Genomic DNA, 15,586 nt, shown 5'->3' with positions numbered 1-15,586 from the left:
CTCTGGATGGCTACCACTCTATGGTGGCTAATGCTCAAAGGTTTATTGCAAGTGCTTTTGATGCCTAATCAAACATACATTCAGGAAGAGAAATAATCACTACAGTGAAAATGGTAAAAGACGACGCTATTAAGGTTATTTTACGATGCTAATAAGCATCGTAAATAATGTTTACGATGCTTCAAAAAACGTCGCGAAAGCATCGCCTATGTAAGAGTGGAGACGAAAAGTGCCGACGCTTTTTAAAAGCGTCGTTATTTTTTAACGACGCTTTAAAGCGTCGTAAAATTCAATATTAACGGTACTTTTTAGCATCGTTAATGACAACGCATCCTCCACTCTACCAAGATGCTTTTTGAAGCGTCGGCTGTTAATTCTTTAGCGATGCTTATAAGCATCATTAAACTTTTTTTAACGACGCTTATAAGCGTCGTTAAATATTCTTGTAACGACGCTTTAAAGCATCGTAAAAGTCAATTATAACGGTGCTTTTTAGCATCGTTAAAGGTTTTAAAAGAAAAAAAAATACAGATTTTATATACAAAAAAAAAAGAATACATACATTCCTATACAAAATTATATCAATTATTCAAACATAAACCTGTACAATCACCACCATTCACACCTATACAATCACCACCATTCACACCAAAAGCAAACTTAAATAGCAAATTTAACCAAACCAAAAGATATTATTTTATATAAATAAAAATAAAGTACTAATCATCCATTACAATCAAGAGTAATATAAATAAATATAAGAATACAATAAAAATAAAATAATATCAACCCGCAGGCGGATGGTCGTCGCTGTCTCCACGTGACGTGCCGTTGTCTCGACGGGTGCCTGATGTGCCAGGAGCCTACAAGAAACATATCAAAAGCATGATTTGCATATCTATAAATAAAAATATATAAATCATTAAATTAATATAAAAATATATATTTAATAATATGTGTTTACCTGAGATGGGCCATACATCTCTAATAAAGATGTAAGCCGATCAATCTATCCCCTCATGGCCTGCATCTCGGTACGGCTCTGTCGCATCTCCTCCATCTCAGCGGCACGACTCTGTCTAATCTCCTGTATCTCCACCTCGAGTCTGCGAATGCGTGAATCCTGAGCATCTGCTGCAGCATGCTGCGTATATCTACTAACCTCAGATAACTGAGTGGGGGTGACTCCTACTCCATAACCCCTCACTCGGTCGTAGCGCTCTGGTCCCATCAACTCTGTGAATACCTCGGCCTCGATACGGCTCTGCTGCATAGATGCTGCAGACTCGTCGTCATGCTCCGCAATGAGAGATGTAGCCCTCTCCTGTATTTATTTTGAAAACAAAAGTTATACATTAATAGCTAACAAAATTAAATTAAAATTATTATAAAAAATAGAATATTAATAATGTCGTACATATAAATCTCTCAACTCATCTCGAACAAAAGTACCATCCTGATGAGTATGAGTCATCCGGTAAAACTCCACTTGATTGGGTTCCCTCCCATGCTCATCCACCTACACAAATAATTTTAATTTTAAGCAAACAGTTATAATAATTTAAAAAAATATATGAGTATCATGATACAGACATGGTCCATGATACATAATGATATTAGTTATATAAATATTTCAACATAAAAATTAAAAGTTAATTATGAAAGTTTAAGGAACATACAAACTCCTGTCGGAGTCGTGCATAACTCTTCGACCCCGATGTATGAGGAACAGACTGAGCTGCTCGTGCAGCTCTACCAATAGCAGAATAAGTCTGTAAAATAAAGTAAAAGACTTGTTATATGTATAATATATAATAAAATCAATATTTTTATAAAATATTTAGAAAAAAAAGATAATGAACAGATAATATACCTGTGCCCTCTCGGAGAACCAATAATGAACCAACTCCATCCACTGATGAGGGGGTACATCAGGAGGACAATTCCTAGCAACCTCCTCCTCTGTCATACCTTGTCTCATATAGTCCTTCTTCAATTGTGCTCTATATTCTTTCCATTTGCGGTTGAGAGACTTCATTACAAAATCATGAGTGGATGGAGGGAGAACAAACTTGCTCTATAAAAAAAAAGTTAAATAAAATAAATTATATAAGTGATTAACAATTAATATACAGTATGAACATCAATTCATTACCTCTATAACTCGGAGGAGCTCAACTTTGTATGTTGGAAGCATGTCATTCCATTTTGCATAGCCCAACGGACATAGCTGAGGCCTCCGAGCAACAGTCCCCGAAAATGAAGTCAATAAGCAGGCAGCTTTCTTAATTGGCTGACCTAGCTGATTGCACTCCACAACAATTCTCTCGCCCTCACGCATCTGCCACATATCTCGTACTACTGTGGATCCGCGTCTGGGGCGTACTCTCCCGGATCCGTCTGTAAAAAATACATAAAAGTAACTATATCATAAATATACATAAAATGAAATAAAAATAAAATTACATGAAAGATAATATATACCCTGCATGTGTATCTCATCATCTGGCTGATGAACAGGAGGATCGTGCTGTGCTGATGATGAAGGACAGGGCTCAGAATGCTGTGCAGCTGAACTGGCCTCAGGCTGCTGTGCTGAAGAAGACGTACCAGTCTCTGTATGTGAAAACTGAAACTGTACACCAGCATATCGTCCCCTGCGACGCATGATGTCACCTAGCATTTATATAAATAAAAGGTAGAATCAGTTAATATATGGAGTAAAATAACATAATAATTAATGTAAAATATATACATCATAAATAATTATTACCAGTAACAATCAAGCAGTAGTGTTTCCTTCAAATTTTGTTCTAACCAACGTCGTCGTAGCATTTAAATCATCAGCTGGCACAAAATTGTAGGGTATACATTGTGTATAAGTGTCATCATCATCATCCTCCACTTGGTTTTCCATATCATATAAGTCTTTAGGTTCTGTTTTTATGACAGTAAACCAATCTTTATCTTTTGCGTCTTGTACATAAAATACTTGTCGAGCTTGAGATGAAAAAATGAATGGGTTATCCTTCAATAACACACCAGTGTGTATCAACCTTGAAAAATTTACAAATATAAATCTATTTGCATCTTGTTTCAAACTCCTTGGTGAGTTTATATCTATCCAATCACATCTAAACAGTACTACTTTAAATTTTCCATAATAATCCAACTCATAGATATCTTTAAGTGCACCATATAGGATTTTCCATCCGCTTCCACCATAACACCGCTATTCTGTGTTTTTTTAAATTTCTCCCATTCTCTAGTATGAAATTTAAAGCCATTAATTATGAAACCGTTATATCTATTCACAATCTTGTTAGGTCCTCGAGCAAGAGCTATTAGTTCATCTGAATTATTTGTCTCCATCATCTTTGATACCTAAAAAAAATGATATGACGAAGTGCTGTTGAGTTATCTGATATTAAATATGTATCAAAAATTAATGTATCTCATAATTAAATATAAATCACATCTGATTCAAAAGTCACATAGGGAATAACTCGACTAACCATCGCTGTTCAATCCTTGCATTAGGACGAATGTTATGATTGGCTCGTCTCTGATAAATTAAAAATTCACTGCATAAAATAAAAATATATCATTTAGAACATTATATCTAATATAAAATTTAAATTTTGATGTCATTCCTTAAATATACTAACCTGCGATGGTCAGATATTATGTCACTATGAAGTAACACATAACGATGTGCTTGTGCTAAGGATTTTTGATCAAGTACAATACTTTCAGCTCTTTCCAAGAATTTTCCAGCAGTTAAGAACTTATACAGTTCTGCATTCTCCACAAAGTCATTATGCCGTTGAGGTCGACTAAAAATAGTCTCTACACCTTGAAGATATCTTGAACAAAATGTCAAACATTCATCCGCAATATATGCTTCAGCAATCGAGCCTTCGAGATAGGCTCTATTTCGCACATAATCTTTAAGACGCACAAGATACCTTCAAGAATTAAATATTTATTAAAATATCAGTATGCTGTTGTTTCTAATAAAATTATCAAAAGATTTAAGGTTTGCAATAATACCTCTCAATAGGATACATCCATCTATAATGTACCGGTCCACCAATTTTAACTTCTGAAGCTAGGTGAATGAGTAGATGTACCATAATAGTGAAAAATCCAGGAGAAAAATCTTTTCCATCTGGCAAAGTGTAATTGCAATATCGGATTCTAACTGATCAAGTTCCCGAGGATCAATAACTTTGGAACATAATGCCTTAAAGAATGACGATAATCGAAGTACAATTGTAACAAGACATGCCTTCATATCGGATACCCATTTCTTTTAAATCAAGATGTGCCTTCATGTTATCTTTGCTCTTTCCATCAAGGTTTAAAAATATTCCAAGTAAATTATCGCAAACATTCTTCTCTATATGCATGACATCAAGATTGTGCCGAATAAGATTATGTTTCCAATAAGGTAAGTCAAAAAAGATACTTCATTTTTTCCATAAATGTTTACTGGGCTGTTGTGTAGATGCTATCTGTGTGTTTTCCTCATTTTCATCCTCGAAATAATTGTCTGAATCTTGAAATACCTCTGCATCTATAGTACTGATACTGACTTCCTCTGGTAACCCTTCATGCACTGAGCTTTCAACATCATCCCTTCCTCTTTTTTTAGAGGACTTTGAGTGCTTACCATAGCTGTAATTGATGCCATCCATTTGTCTATGAACATCAGTTCCAGAAGATGGAATAGGGCACATCCCAATTCTATAGTACCATCAAACAAATCTTTCTGAAATCGAAACGGATGATTTGCTTCCAACCATCGACGATGTCCCATGTAACAAAATTTACCTCCATGTTTTAACCAAATTGAATGTGTTGAATCTCCACAACAAGGACATGCGACCCGTCCCTTTGTACTCCAGCCAGATAAATTGGCATATGCTGGAAAATCATTAATAGTCCATAACAAAGCTACCCGTAGTTTAAATGTTTGGCCGTTGGAAGCATCAAATGCATCAACACCCTCCCACAACTGTTTTAATTCCTCTATTAAAGGCTGTAGAAAATATCAATATCATTGCCTGGATCCTTATCTCTTGGAATAATCATTGACAAGATAAGTGATGATTGTTTCATACACATCCACGGTGGCAAATTATAAGGTATCAAAATGACTGGCCAAGTGCTGTAGGTAGAACTCAGGGTCCGAAATGGATTGAAGCCATCAGAAGCTAAGCCAAAACTAACACTACGAACATCAGAGGCAAAATCAGGATGCCTATCATCAAATACTTTCCATTGAAGACTATCTGCTGGATGTCTCAACATTCCATCCTTTGTACGTCCTTCATCATGCCATCTTATTGATGAAGCTGTTTTTGATGATGCATAAATCTTTTTCAATCTAGGTATAAGAGGAAAGTAACGCAATACCTTGGCTGGTTTCTTTTTACTCCGCGTTGCATCCAATTCATTCAGTACATCGTCTCGATCTTCTTTTTGTGTTATCCATCTTGAAGATCCACATACATTGCATGACTCTTGATTAGCATTTTCACCCTGATATAACATACAATCTTTCGGACAACTATGAATCTTTTCGTATCCAAGATCCAATTCCTTTACTACTTTCTTGGCTTCATAATACGATGGTGGTAAACGAGTGCTTTCTGGAAATGCATCCTTTAATAACTTGAGCAGCATGGTAAAACTCTTTCCAGACCATCCATTCAAATATTTTATATGAAATAAATGTATAAGAAAAGAAATCTTAAAAAATTTCGTACAACCTGGATATAATTCTTCGTCTGCATCTTTCATTAAGGTGTGATAACGAGCTATCTCATCATTAGATGTATGTATAGGCTCCTCAACATGCATACGTTCCGTATGCGTACATCCATCAAACATCCCAACTGTTTCTTGTATACTACTGGATTCTCCTAAATTTTGAACACCAAATCCAAAAGCATCTGTGATCAAACCCCTTATATCATCATCTCTTGCAGAATTGTCTTGTAGGCTAGTGGATTCAAAATGAGTCAGGGGTTGGTTACATGATGATGGCAACATAGATTCTCCATAAAAAATTCAATCGGTATAACCTCTTAAAAAACCATTCCATACCAAATGTTCTTCAACATTTTATGGATCTAAAGAAGAACTATTTACACATTTCCGACATTGACATAAAATCTTTCCATTCAAACTACTTTTCTCCATACCAAATTTAATGAAGTCATGAACTCCATCTAAATATTCTTTACTATTCCTTGGTTTATTTATCCAACTTTTATCCATTGTAGGATAAAAATGACCGAACTTGTAATTTATCTAAAAATAAAAAAAATTATACAATCTATATTAATGCAATGAGTAAAAAATATCAGTCATTTCATAAAATTCAAAAAAATAGCAGCTAGATAAAGTTTACATAATAAATACTTGCTATCATCAACTAATAGGTAAAGAAGGTCCTATCCCATTCAGAAAATGCATTAATTCTATAGGTCAATTACAGAAATCAAATGATATGTAACAAGAGCCGAAAAAATTTCGACAGCATTTTCCCTTAGTTCTCCCGTATAGGGAGAACAAAAGAAAAATACCATCCGAAATTTTTTTCGAACCCTCAACATACCATTTGATTATGGTAATGACCTATAGAATTACTCATATTTTCCAAACTGTCCATACTGGACAATCAATTGATCAATGTACATAATTCTTTTATCCGTACAAAAATAAATAAATGTACGGATACAATAGAATATGTACATTAATCAAAAGATGGGTCTATGTTTCTATGCAATGCAATTTTTTTTAAAATTAATTCATAATTAACTTGATTTAATACCTGATATTAACTTGGAGAGTAATGGACAAAGAAACTTGGCCCAGCTTAATCCAGATGCTTAGTCTTCATCAGCCACGAAGATAAGGATAACGTAGGCCACACGATATCAGGGTCCAGCCACATAACGAGTGCCACATGTCAGATAAGCAATCAATCAGGATTCATGAAACTATGAAATTATCCATTCATCAACCATGTATCACAACCTTAATTAATTGTACTATATATTTTCGGGTGAACCTCATAGAGAGATACTAAGAGGGTGTGGTTGTAAATTGATCTAGCTCTATATCATTTATTTTATGCTATACATGTTTACCATATTTGATAATTTAGGAGAGGTGTGGATGAGGATGATCATGACTTATACGTTCGCTCCACAAGTACATATGAACCAACCATCATTCGATATTAGATTTTTTATTTGTTTATCATTATCTTTAAAAAATCTACGTACTTTTACATGGCAAGTGTGGTTTCTTATGTTGCTCATGTTCACAAGTGTAAACATATACAAACACAAATGCATGAGCAAAGTTAAAAAGGAAAAATGCTAGAGCTGGAGATATTTAACATAGTATTTAGTGAGCTATAGGTGGACAAATTTATAATTCCTTGTTGTTTTTGAGAAATCCATCTGTGTTGGAGTAGGAGGTCTAGAGAACTAATACCAGTGTATTGAGACGAATCTAAATAGAGGGAATATCTAAATAAATCAAGAGAGAGAAGCAAAAAAACCTTAGGAATAACATAAATATGTCAAAAAGACTAGAATGTCAAAAGAACCAAAATGACAAAGCAAATTTCTTATAATTTGTTAACACACATACGCGGGGGTGGTTCTTCAGAAGTTCTTTCTTTTTTTTAAAAAAAAAATACTGCAATAACATCCCTCCATTCAAAAATTGAAAGCAATTTAAGGCAAAAAGAGGTACATAAATATCAATCACAATATAATCTCCATTAGTGCTTAGCCTTTGTCTTTTTTGAGACAACATTAATCTTAGCCTTATCCCTCACTGTTGTTTATCAAGATGGGTTTCAATTTGGCAAATTTCGTTGCCAACTACTTAGATATGCAACCAGATGTCTTGTCAATCAAATTGAAGTAATCAATCCTTATAGTATATCTCATCATTTGTTCATAAACTCTCGAGCCCCAAATTAGAACCCGGTATAAAGCTAGCATCTATCATTTTGGAGTGATCTGTATTTCTAAGTTCCTTTTCTTTAGCTCTTCTTTTAGAAGGGGCAACATAAAAGCATCCTGGCAACAACCATCCATGAAAATTATGATTGTCGCTATAGATTGTGGGATGACAAAATATCTGCAACTGGTTTCCCTATCAAATATGTATGAGGATGCCGAATGTTAACTATGATAATATGTTGTGCATAAAGAGCAAGCATTTATATTCCTTATATATGCAGCATCTCTTAAAATATTACAAATTATTTTACAAGCTTAATTGAACATCTAACACATCTATAGTTCAAGATTGGTAAAATACTTTAAACGATTTTGTTCTCTTAAAACACATCCTTCTATTTTAGTGGTCCACACTTTTAGCCTTTGCTGCAATATGAATCTCAAAAAATTTATCTTCATCATCAATTGCAACCACACCTAAAGCTGAGAGAGATGTTATTAATGAAAACTCTTGTATTTTATAGAAAAGGACAAATTAGCTAGTAATTTTCCCTTCACATTTGAGAAGGAATTTTTTCAGTTGATAAGATGGAGTCTAATTAGAATATGTTTCTAGAATTTGATAGCTTATCTACGAATATATATATATATATATATATATATATATATATATATTATACCTATACTTAAAACATGGTAATCAAATTGGTAGCATAGCAAATTGGTGCTTGCATGTACATAGGGGATGCCATACACACATTTCCCACCATAAACAAGAGTAAAGAAAGTTGCATGCCTACTTTTCTAATACAAAAATCTTTAAACAAGATCAACACTTAGAACCCTACAATAAATTCTGGTGTAAAGCAAGCATAAAGCCAAGTCATTTCAGAATCATCTCACCTTTGTTTCCATAGTTCTAAAAGCTCCTAAGAAGAAGAGAAGAGGAGGAGGAAGAGATCTCACCTGACCATGGAGCGAGGGAGACAAGGGCGAAAAGGCGGCTTGGGAGCGCACGGAAAGATTGGGCGGTAGGGCTGCTCTGAACCAGTGAACCGGGCACTAAATCTGGAAGCCCGTTCGATCATCGAAAGGGGGGAGGGGAGGAGGGCCAGTGCGGCGTGGACGGCGGGTGCGCTGCCGGCGGCGGAGATAGGGTCGGCGGAGGAATGGATGGAAAGGGGCAGCAGTAGATAGATTAAGGCACGGGAGATTGGGGGTATTAAACGAACCTAACGATACTTTTTAGCGTCGTTAAATAATGACGTAAAAAAGCGTCGGTATTTTTTTTATTTAACGATGTTTTTGCTAAAAGCGTCGGCGTTGACGGTGCTTAAATTTTATGATGCTTTTAAGCGTCGTTAACGAACGACGCTTTCTAAAAACGTCGGTAAAAAAGGATCGATACCGTATAGTTTTTTTGTAGTGAGTGGGGCTGACTAGGTGATATCCTACGTCATTGAGCACATCACTACAGGTATCTAGATTTGTTCAGATATGATTCCACATCCGCTTCACGCTCCGATTTTGTCCGATGATTTTGACTATATCTGGGCTCCCTTCTAGCGTTGTACCAAAGTTTGGAGTTTTGTGCTGCAATGCTTTCTGATATGTATGTTTCAATGTCTCCGGTCCACATCTGAAAAGAACGTTGGGTTGATGCTTCCTTTGGCTCTACGTTTGTTAAATTTAATGCACGTGTGATATCGTACAAGCTTCACCAACTCTCGATAATAATTAGAATTTCAGTATACATTCTCTCTCTGTCTCCTATTGCAAAGTTCGTCGATAACTAATGGCTCCATACGTCGGCTGGATACGCATTTCTTGCATCTCTTTAATGAAAAGGAAAGAAGACATCTGCAATTATCAAGTTATATGAAGCATTAAAAAAAAAAAAAAAGAAAGAACTTTGATCATTTGGAACTGTAGCTCTCCGTGGTTCCTCACTTGCACACGCCAAACATTAAGAAAAGCTAGTTATAAAACAAACGGTATGCATCTTCTTGATAGGTGGAGTCTTTGTTGGACTATATCTCGGTGAAGTCAGTTTGATGGGGATTCCTTAATCTAGGGAGGGGTATATATTTAAGTCTACCAACGCTTTTCATGTTTCGTCTCCCTTGCATATATGTCAGACATTTGAGAGAACATGTAATATTGTTATTAGTGCCTTGAGGTATGTTAGGTTGGGGGAGTTGAATTTTGGACTAGGAATGGAATAAATGACTCACATTCCAATCATTTAGTTAGAAGAAATTTTATTTCTATTCTAATTTTAAGGGAAATGAAAATGATCCAATCCTCTAAAATCTAATTCTTAATCTCCTTCATTATTTAAATCTCATTTTGATTTTCATTCCGATTTTTTGATCACGAACCAAATATATTGGATGATATAGTCATTTTGATTTCTATTCCGATCCATTCCAATCATGAACCAGATGCACCCTTAAGATTTTGTCCTACGAGCTCCTTGACCTCATCTGATGTCAACAATGAGTTCGGGGATCAAAATTGCTCTTTGATTTGTTGAGTAGCAAATTAATGTCAAAGGTAGATCTTGTGGAAACTGAGTTCTAAATGGATTGAAGAAAAAGAGAGCTGTTGGCTCGTTGATGTCGTCTTTTTTTTTTTTTTTTTGTCGATAAAAAAGGGAGATTGCTTCATGTAGGGAGATCCAACTCTATCACAGTTGGCTGGTTGATGTTGTCTTTCTTTTTTTTTTCTTTTTTTCCTTTTTTTTTTTTTTTGTTGCCGCTAAAAGAGGGAGATTGCTTCATGTAGGGAGATCCAACTCTATCACAATTTAGAAGGTCAAAATTTGTGGGAATACACTATCCAAGACTCAGAGCTTCGAATCTGTGATTTTTAAACCAATGGATGTAACCATTGGCATAAGCCAGTTTACCAGATTCCTTTTTCTTACAAGGCACAAAGTGCTAAAAAGTTTTTGGACACTTTAATTATTCTCAGCATGCATGTCATTGTTGTTATATATATATATTTTTTTTTTTTTTATATATATATATATATTTGATGTAAATGAGCTAGGGAAAACCTAACTCAGAGATTTTGTATTAAATTAGAAGATAATTTACTGCATTTGTTATAATATATATCTGAAAAGCAGAGAAAAAGTATGATGTGCCCATGCCTAAATAACTATCTTGTGTAGGTAAGAATAAAGGTTGGAGCACAGAAAAAGAGAAAAAAAAAAAGAAATCTTTGAAATATGATTGCTAAGAAAATTGCCACAATCAAATCACAAAGGGGTAGAACACCACACTCAAGAAAAGAAGAATGTGAGTGATAAGTTTTAGGGTTTATAACTCGCCACTAACACACAGGGGTTAGATAAGAGAAATCAGCAACACTCATTTTCATTCATTGAAATCTGAATTGAATACATAGGTCGCCTCCCTTTATATAGATAAGAGAGGGAACATAAGACAAATTCAGTAAATGAAAGGAAATAACAGAATTTGACTATCATAGAAATGATGGTGGCTATATCTTGCTACAAAGAAAATGATAGTGGCCGTATCTTGCTACTATGAAAATGATGGTGGCTAGAGATCATGGTGAATTAGGAAGAAAAAAATAACTTTGGCTACATCTTGCTACTATGGAAATGATGGTGGCTGGAGATCATGGTGAATTAGGAAGAACAAAACAACCTTGATTGCGTCTTACTATTATGGAAATGATGGTGGCTAGAGATCATGGTGAATTAGGAAAAACAAAACAAGCTTCTAAACTCGGCCCTTTTTCCAAGCAATAATTTCTTTCAAATTCCTGCCAAATCTGATTCACACCACATCATGCTTCTACGCACGTGAGCAAAATCATCAATTTGGCTCTTGGATCCATATATGACATATGATCATCTCTTTCTTCATGATGGTGCACATCATTTCTCCCTTGTTGAGTAGGATTTGCCCTCAAATCCAAGTCTTCCTCATCATCCAAACTATCCTCCAAGTAAGAAGAAAGATCTCGAACATTGAATGTAGCGGACACATTGTAGTCACCAGGCAATTCAATCTTGTAAGCATTGTCATTCACTTTCTCAACAACTCGGAATGGACCATCAGCACGCAGCATGAGCTTAGATTTTCTTTGGTTTGGAAATCGTTCTTTGCGAAGATGTATCCAAACAAGATCACCTGGAGCCAAGCGAACTTGTTTTCTTTCTCTGTTGGCTGCCTTCTCATAAGCCGCATTCTTCCTCTCAATCTACTCTTTGATGCTCTTATGCATGGACTTAACCAACTCAGCTTTCTTCTTCCCATCCATACAAACTCTTTCGCTAATTGGAAGTGGTGCCAAATCAAGTGGGGTGATAGGATTAAACCCATAAACCACTTCAAAAGGAGAATGCTTAGTAGTGCTATGAATACTACGATTGTAAGCAAACTCAACATAAGCCAAACACTCATCCCAATTCTTCATATTCTTGTTAACAACAGTGCGAAGCAAAGAAGAGAGGGTATAATTTATCACTTCGGTCTGACCATCGGTTTGCGGGTGGCAAGTCGTGCTGAAGAGCAATCTAGTACCAAGCTTCTTCCACAAGGTCTTTCAAAAGTAACTCAAGAACTTGACATCTCGATCAGGCACAATGCTCTTTGGTACACCATGCAGACGTACTATCTCTTTGAAAAATAATTCTGCAACATGTGAAGCATCATTGGTTCTGTGGCATGGCACGAAATGAGATATTTTTGAGAATCGATCCATAACCACAAAATCATCAATAAACTTACGCAGCATATGATTCATCAATCTCATGAATGTGCTAGGTGCATTAGACAAGCCAAATGGCATGATCGTCCACTCATACAATCCGAACTTGGTATTGAATGCGGTCTTCCATTCGTCACCTTCCTTCATGCGAATCTGATGGTATCCGCTCCTAAGGTCTATTTTTGAAAAGACCTTAGCTCCATGCAACTCATCAAGTATATCGTCCAGTCGCAGGATTGGATAGCGATATTTTATTGTGATCTTGTTTATTGTCCTACTATCCACGCACATCCGCATAGATCCATCCTTTTTTGGTACCAACAGAGCTGGTACTGAACATGGGCTCATAGACTCCCTCACATAACCCTTCTCCAAAAGATCCGCAACTTACCGCTGCAACTCCTTGGCCTCCTCGGATTGCATCTATAGGCTGGTCTATTTGGTAGGGCAAACCCTGGAATGAGATCAATCTGATGCTCGATCCCTCTGATTGGTGGCAATCCTTTTGGTAATTCTTTCGGGAACACATCTGTAAATTCCTTCAAGATCTCTTTCATTTGCGGTGAAAGAGAGACTTCTTCACTTGGAACCTACTTAGCTACAAGAACAAAAATAATTTCATGGTTAGTCAAAACTCGCTTCACTTCCCCCTTGTTGGCAAATAGTTCTCTTTCTTACCCTTTTCAATCACAAGCTGATCCTTCTGGACCTGTTGCGGGCTAAGTGGTGCCAACACTATGTTCTTTCCATTCTTGGCAAATGAATAGGTATTTTTGAAGCCGTCATGAATAGCCCTCCGATCGTACTGCCAAGGCCTTCTCAAAAGAAGATGGCTGGCTTTCATAGGAACCACATCAAAACAACCTCATCTTTGTAGGACTTGCCAATAGAGAAAGGTACTACAACCTGCTTTGTAACCTTCACATCACCATCGTCAGTAAGCCATTGCAATCTATAGGACGGGGATGCTTCATAGTCACCAAATTAAGTTTTTCTACCAAAATAGTAGAAGCCACATTGGTACAGCTACCTCCATCAATGATAACACCACATACCTTATCATGGATGGTGCACCTGGTATGGAAGATATTTTCGCGCTGCTCATCATCCACTTTGGCTTGTAGGTTCAGGTTGCGACGAATAACCAACAGCTCTCCATCTGCAAACTCCACATAATCTTCTTTTACCTCTTCCAAAATAGCCTCATCTTCACTTTCAATTTCTTCTTGTGACTCCCGAATGAACATCACCTCTTGTTTGGACATTCAGAGACTATATGACCGTAACCAAGATACTTGAAACACTTGATATCTCGACTTCGTCTGGGAGGTTGTGAATTCTCCACCTCTTTTTCTTTGGCCGCATCTGTGACTTGCTTGCTAGAATCATATTTTCTATTTATTTTGGCACCGCCTTAGGACGGACCATGGTGATAAGGAAGATGAGTTGGTAGTCTTACTTGGCTTACTTGCACCACGCTTGTACTGTCTCTTCACCTTAACAACAAGTTTGATCACATCGTCAAGGAACACATAAGATTGCAACTCCACCGTATCAGCAATCTCCTTATTCAAGCCTCCTAAGAACCTTGCAATGGTCTGTTCTTGAGGTTCTCGCAAATCACATCTCATCATCAGCATCTCAAATTCTTTGACACAATCTCAACACACATCCCCCCTTGTCTCAAGCTTTGTAACTTGATATATAGCTCCTGCTTATAATATTGAGGGACAAATCGCTTCTCCATGATCCACTTCATAAGCCTCCAATTTCGGATCTCCTCTTCTCCATCCCTCCTATGCTGAGCTTTCACATTCTCCACCAAAGATTAGCATAATCAGTGAATTCAAGGGCAGCAAGTTTATATTTTTTTTACTCAGAATATTCTTGACATTCAAAGACCTTCTCCACACGTTGCACCATTCCAGATATTCTTCGGTGAGCTGGTTCCTTTAAAGGATGGGATCCTCATCTTAATATTGTCTCCCAAACTCCTTTGCTGTCGCCTTTGCCATGAGTGTTCCTCCACACCATCATCATCCCCGGTTCGTCATACTCCTCTTCATCATTGCGATCAACTCGTCGTGGTGCTGGATGGCCATGCTGTTGTGGTGGTGGGGGAAGTGTTGCCAACACTCAAATGCTTGTGTTAGGCGATTGAGTTGCTCTATCATCTCTTCTTGACGCCGCTGGAGCCCCATAATCTGAGCTTATTCCAGACTCATGCCTCTAGGAATGACAGGGGCCTCGTCTCCTCCAGATATGATTTGGATGTCAAACACTCCCTCAGGCTCTGATACCAAACTGATGTGCCCAGGCCTAAATAACTATCTTGTGTAGGTAAGAATAAAGGTTGGAGCACAGAAAAAGAGAAAAAAAAAAAGAAATCTTTGAAATCTGATTGCTAAGAAAATCACCACAATCAGATCACAAAGGGGTAGAATGCCACACTCAAGAAAAGAAGAATGTAAGTGATAAGTTTTAGGGTTTATAACTCGCCACTAACACACAGGGGTTAGATAAGAGAAATCAGCAACACTCATTTTCATTCATTGAAATCTGAATTGAATACATAGGTCGCCTCCCTTTATATAGATAAGAGAGGGAACATAAGACAAATTTAGTAAATGGAAGAAATAACAGAATTTGACTATCATAGAAATGATAGTAGCTATATCTTGCTACAAAGAAAATGATAGTGGCCGTATCTTGCTACTATGAAAATGATGGTGGCTGGAGATCATGGTGAATTAGGAAAAAAAAATAACTTTGGCTACATCTTGCTACTATGAAAATGATGGTGGCTGGAGATCATGGTGAATTAGGAAGAATAAAACAACCTT

General features: G+C 36.6%; 1 protein-coding gene across 1 annotated transcript; it reads right to left on the bottom strand.

The window, feature by feature from the left end:
• Window positions 1–678: 678 nt before the first annotated feature.
• On the bottom strand, window positions 679–13,300 carry LOC140851229 (uncharacterized). The gene is given in 8 exon segments (XM_073242789.1): window positions 679–863; window positions 2,156–2,400; window positions 2,485–2,676; window positions 8,675–8,790; window positions 8,961–9,226; window positions 11,937–12,233; window positions 12,741–13,156; window positions 13,159–13,300. Coding segments are annotated over 8 exon segments (1,752 nt in total). The 3' UTR covers window positions 679–785.
• Between the last annotated feature and the right edge of the window lie 2,286 nt (window positions 13,301–15,586).

The sequence above is a fragment of the Elaeis guineensis genome, chromosome 8 (genome assembly GCF_000442705.2).
Source record: "Elaeis guineensis isolate ETL-2024a chromosome 8, EG11, whole genome shotgun sequence".
NCBI lineage: Eukaryota > Viridiplantae > Streptophyta > Magnoliopsida > Arecales > Arecaceae > Elaeis > Elaeis guineensis.
This window is presented reverse-complemented; position numbering and strand designations above follow the sequence as displayed.